The following is a 5,686-nucleotide window of genomic DNA, read 5'->3' as shown; positions in this document are numbered from 1 at the left end:
TAGAGGTCTCATTCAACCCAGCTATTCCTCTTTTGGGTATTTTTCCAGAACTGAAAACGTGATACCACAGTGATATATGTGCACCCATGTTCATAGCAGCACAATTTATAATAGCTAAATCTTGGAAACAACCCAAATGCCCATCAACTGAGGAATGGATAAAAAGATGTTGTATTTTTATGCAGTGGAGTATTACTTAGTTATAAAGAAAGATGCAACTAGAGAACATACTCATACGTGAAATAAATCAGACTCATGTGTAAATGTCATATTGCTTCCCTAGTGTAAGTGAGTAAATAAAATCTGAAAGGCAAAATAGATATTACAAAAAGGACAGAAACTGCTCGAAAGGAAAGAAAAACTGGGATGAAGGAAAAGAAAGAAGGGAAAAATATATATGTATATATACACAGGATAGCTAAGGTGAAATACTCCTGATTTTATTGGTTTATTGAAATGAACAGTTAACGTTTAATTGTTTGATCAATCTTGCATGCCTAGATCTGGTTATCTGAGTAACCACTTTGAAGATAACAATATATAATATAATAACCATAGTTAATTTCCTGTCACCTTGTTTTGAAATTCTGTATTGGTTGTTTTATGTCTTTGTTTTGTTATTTTGTTTTTGTTCTTTCCTCTTTAAAATAAAAAAATAGTATTTTCATGCCTAAGTGTAGGTCTATTTTGTATGTGTATTGGTAGCATTACTTGGAAAGCAGTCTGAACAAAGTCCAGAAGGAATTCATGAAACCAGTAAGAGTGTGTATAGTACTGGAAGGAAAAGGTGAAAGGAAATTTTCACTATACACTGCAATGTGTTTGAATATTTATGGAGTAAGCACTTTATAACAAACATTTTAATTTATTTCTATTCTTTAAATAAGTTATAAGTATCCTTAAAGTACTTTATACATTTGTATCACAAGTGAAAAGTATGTTGTGTTTTTCATTTGAACTAAATTTTTCCAAATTATCATTTGATCGTATGTCCATTTAAAAGGAAGAAAAGCAAGCCTGAGATATCTCCTACTTAATTTGCAATAGGTAAGAAGTAGTGAGCCTGCCTCAGCTTTTAGCTCTAGGAAATACCTTTATTTTGGAAACTGACCTCACACTGACCCTGCCCCAGCACAGGCTGTAGTTTCTCATCACTGCTGTGCTTGCAGAAGGACAAGCACCTTTATTCTCAGAGCTGCTTAATTTTTTTTTTTTTTGAAAATAAAACACTTAGAATGTGAAGTTAGAGGGCTATAATACACTGAGTTTTAATTTATTAAAAGTGTGTAAGGGTAATCTTTTGTGGGTTAATTTAAGTTGGATTGTTATAGATAGGTTAGATATTAGGATGAATTTTTAAAAATTTCTCTTTTGCATTGCTGCAAAGTGGTTTTTAATATTCTCTGAACTGAATAATATTTCTAGAATGAAGAAAGAACTAAAGAGAAACACAGGCGTTTGGGAGACACAAAGCATTTTTGTCCAGTGGTTCTCAAAGAAAACTTCATCCTACAGCCAGGCAGCACAGAAGAAGCAGCTAAATATCGAGAAAAACTGTACTACTTTTCTAGTGCTGAGGCTAAAGAAAAGTTTTTGGAGCATCCTGAGGACTATGTGGCTCATAAAGAACCATTAAAGGTAAAGGAAAGTTTCTATCCTACTGATTGCTCCCAAGTACTTTTTTGTTTGTTTATTTTTTTGAGACAAGGTCTTGCTATGTAGTACAGGGTGGCCTTGACCTCACTAAGTAGTACAAGGTGGCCTTGAACTTATGACCATCTCCTGCCTCAGCCTTCCAAATCCTGGAATTACAGGTATGTGCCACCATGCTTGGTACCCAGGAACTTCTTAAAAGACTTATAACCAATTTCTATCATTGTATTTAATGGAGAAGTCCCCAATCTCATAGGACAATATGGTGAAAAGTACCTAAGTTCAAGAACAGTTTTTATAGCATAACTTAAATAATTATATTGATTTCTACAGTAATGTCTTATGTCAAGCTGACACAGTATCTGTTTTTTTTTTCCTTTCCCTTAATCTGTAGTAAGAAGGCATTGCTGAATTTATTGGTTACTGGATTAAGGATTACATCTGCTGGTTAGTCACTCTAAGAACAGGCCAGTAGTTTAGAAATGACTTGGGGCAATTGGAGTTCAGGGATTGGTGGACTTTCAGAAGTACAATGGGTGGACACCACCTATGGCATTGTGCTTACTCAGGTGATACTGCTTCTGGTGGTTTATACTCTGAGCCTATTTTCAGAGTAAATCATCCCCAGTTGGCCATTTTTTCAGGAGTGAGGGCTAACAGTGATTGGTTGGATTGCAAAAAGGTCAACTTTCCTTGAAGTGAGTTGTTGGTCAATTTAACCAGATTAAAATAGGCTGAATGGCTAATGTTACCCTGTCTATAGAATAATCAGTTTTGTCTTCATTTATGATAATTTAAAAATTCTTATTTATCATTATTGAAGAGTTTTCCATTTTCTTTTAAAAAAGATTAAAGCCAGATGCAAAAGGCAAATACTGTATAATTCCACTTATATGAAGTACCTCAAATGGACAAATTCTGGAGGGAGAGAGAATGGAAGTTCACTGTTTAATGAGCATAAATATGTTCCATAAATATGTTGGAGTCATGAAAAAATTGGAATCCAGGAATAGTAGTTTATTCTTGGAAGCCCAGCTACTTGGGAGGCTGAGGTAAAAAGATTGCAAGTTTGAGGACAGCCTTGGCAATGCAATGAGACCCTGTCTCAATATAAAATAAAAAGGGCTGGAATGTATCTCAGTGCTCTCTGGCTTAAATATCCAGTACTGTAGGATGAGGAAAAGGTTGTTGATACTCCCTGTGGACCATTGCTGATGCAGTGAGTTATGTTACTTGATATCCTGTGATGGTTAATCTTTCTTGCCTACTTGGTTGGATTAAAAGACAACTGGATTGGGAGCACAGTAGCCTCATTGATGAATTCAGGGCTATTAAACAAAATGGATAGAGTAGCAAAAGCAATCCTGGAAAACAAAGGAAAGGCAGGAGGCCTCACAATTCCTGACTTGAAATTATGCTACAAAACTACTGTGATAAAATCAGCATGATATTGGCAAAAAAAAAAAAGGACCTGAAGATAAATGGAACAGACTAGAAGATGCAGCCACAACTACAAACACACTCAACCATCTTATCTTTGATAAAGGGGCCAAATATGTTCACTGAAAGAAAGACAGCCTCTTTAAAATAAATGGTGCTGGGAAAACTGGCTTTCCACATGCTGAAGACTAAAACTAGATCCATGTCATCAGCATGCTCCAAACTAGAGTCAAAATGGATTAAATATCTAAATATTAAACAGAAACACTAAATCTATTGGAAGAGAAAGTAAGTAAAAATCTTGAAGACATAGGGGTAGGCAGAGAGTTCATGAACAAAATCAAACTGCATGGGAAATACTTCCAAGAATCAACAACTGGTATCATCTTATTGAAAAGTTTTTGCACATCAAAAGAAATCACCAACAGAGTGAAAAGAAAAGCCATGAATTGGGAAAAAATTTTAGCCAACTGCCCCTCAGACAAAGGACTTCTGTCTAGAACCTAAAAAGAACTTTAAAAAACCAGGCCCCCAATATTCAAAGACCCAATCCAAAAATGGGCAGCTGAGATGAATACACACTTCTCAGATGTAGAAATACTAATGGTGAATAAATACATGAAAAAATGTTCAACATCATTAGTCATTTGAGATGCAAATTAAAACAACACTGAGATTCCATCTGATCTCAGAAAGAATGGCTATCATCAAGAAATCAACCAATAACAAATGCTGGAGGGGCTGTGGGGAAAAAGGAGCCCTGCTCCACTGCTGGTGGGAGTGGAGGCTGGTGCAACCACTGTGGACATCAGTTTGGAGATTCCTCAGAAAACTAGGATTAGAAGTCCCAATTAACCCAGCCATTCCCCTTCTGGTATTTTCCCAGAAGAATTAAAAACATGATACCACAGTGATATACATGCACCCATGTTTATAGCAGTGCAATTTGTTATAGCTAAATCTTGGAAACAACCCAAATGCCCATCAGCTGAGGAATAGATAAAGAAAATGTGGCATTCTTATACAATGGAGTATTACTCAGCTATAAAAAAGATAAACTCTAGGCTTTCATAGGTAAATAGATGCAACTGGAGACCATACTCATAAGTGAAATATATCAGACCCATATGTGTAAACATCATATTGTCTCCCTGATGTAGGAAACTGAAAGAGCAAGTAAAACTCAAAATGTGCAATAGATAATATGAAAGAGAAAGAGATTGCTCAAAGGAAGGAACAACTGGAATGAGGAAAAGAAGAAAAAAGAAAGAAGGCAGGCAATATATATATAGCTGAGATAACTGTAGTGCTGACGTCTGATGGTATATTGAAAGAAATAGTTAATGCTTAAAATTTTTTATATTTTGAGCAATTTTGTATGTTTATATCTGGTAATCTGAGCAACTGATTTGAAGACAACAATATGCAATGGAACAACCACTGGTGAATTCCTACCATCTTGTCTAGTGAATCTCTGTATTATCTCTAATAATTATTTTTTTATTCTCTTTAATGGTTTGAACAATCTTCCATTCTGACATCTGGTAATCTGAGCAATGTAGTTGAAGATAACAATATGTAATATAACAACCATTGTTAATTCCTATCATTTTGTTTTGAAACCTTGTATCAAATGTAATATAACATTTGTTGTTTTAATTTGCATCTCAAATGTAATATAACAGGATGTAATATAACAACCATTGTTAATTCCTATCATTTTGTTTTGAAACCTTGTATTTAATGTTCTGGCTTTATTTTGTTTATGTCTGTGATGTTGTTATGTTGCTATTGTTCTTTTTTTTTTTTTTAAACTACTCTCTTTAAAATAAAAAAAAGAAATGGGGTCTAGTTGGAGGAAGTAGATCACTAGGGGCATGGCTTTGAAGGTTGTAACTGTTCTCAAACCTTTTCCTGTCACTTTGCTTCCTGGCGGCTGTGCAGTGAGCGGCTGTCCTCCATTATGTCCTTCTGCCATGGAATCAGCTAAGCATGGACTGGAACCTCTAAAACTGTGAGCCAAAATACACCTCTCTTCTCTTTAAGTTATTCACACCAGAGTTTTTGTTCCAGCAGTAGAAAACGGACATGTATCCTGGTGTCTAAATGCCCTGAGTTTGTAAAGCAATCATTCCTATCCATCTTAGGACAAGCAGTTAATAAGCCTTGTTTTCTTCTAAATTATTCCAGATTTTTCTTCCTTCTCCACCCCTCCCTGGTCCACCCACTGTCACAGGCTCCTCCACTAAGAGTATGCCTTCTGGGCCCGCATGGATCTGGCAAAACTGTGTGTGGGAGACAGCTGGCAGAAAAGTTTGGCATTTTTCACATTCAGTTTGAAGAAGTTCTTCAGGAAAAATTACTGCTCAAAACTGGAAAGAGGTTTGGACCGGAATTTGAGGAAGATTTTGAGGAGGAGCAAGCTGCAAAACAAGAACTTGAAGAACTGGCAATTCAGGCCAACATTAAACTTGAAGAAGAGAACACAAAGAAGGAGGTAATTCTGTTACTCTCCTTGCAGATAGTTATACTCATCAGAATTACTTTTGGGGCCGCTGTGGATTTAGCTCAGTGGCAAAGCACCTGCCTGGCA

The 5,686-nt window shown here is 35.9% G+C and overlaps 1 protein-coding gene across 7 annotated transcripts in view; it reads left to right on the top strand.

The window, feature by feature from the left end:
• Ak9 (adenylate kinase 9) overlaps positions 1-5,686 on the top strand; it is a 127,818-nt gene that overhangs the window by 86,311 nt on the left and 35,821 nt on the right. For all 7 annotated transcript variants that reach the window (XM_013512375.1, XM_005372537.2, XM_013512310.1 and 4 more), the window contains 2 exons: positions 1,426-1,638; positions 5,330-5,590. In XM_013512375.1, the coding sequence (XP_013367829.1) occupies positions 1,426-1,638; positions 5,330-5,590 (474 nt within the window). The remainder of the gene's footprint in view (positions 1-1,425; positions 1,639-5,329; positions 5,591-5,686) is intronic.

Source organism: Chinchilla lanigera, unplaced genomic scaffold, assembly GCF_000276665.1.
Source record: "Chinchilla lanigera isolate Chin_1 unplaced genomic scaffold, ChiLan1.0 scaffold00001, whole genome shotgun sequence".
Lineage (NCBI taxonomy): Eukaryota > Metazoa > Chordata > Mammalia > Rodentia > Chinchillidae > Chinchilla > Chinchilla lanigera.
This window is presented reverse-complemented; position numbering and strand designations above follow the sequence as displayed.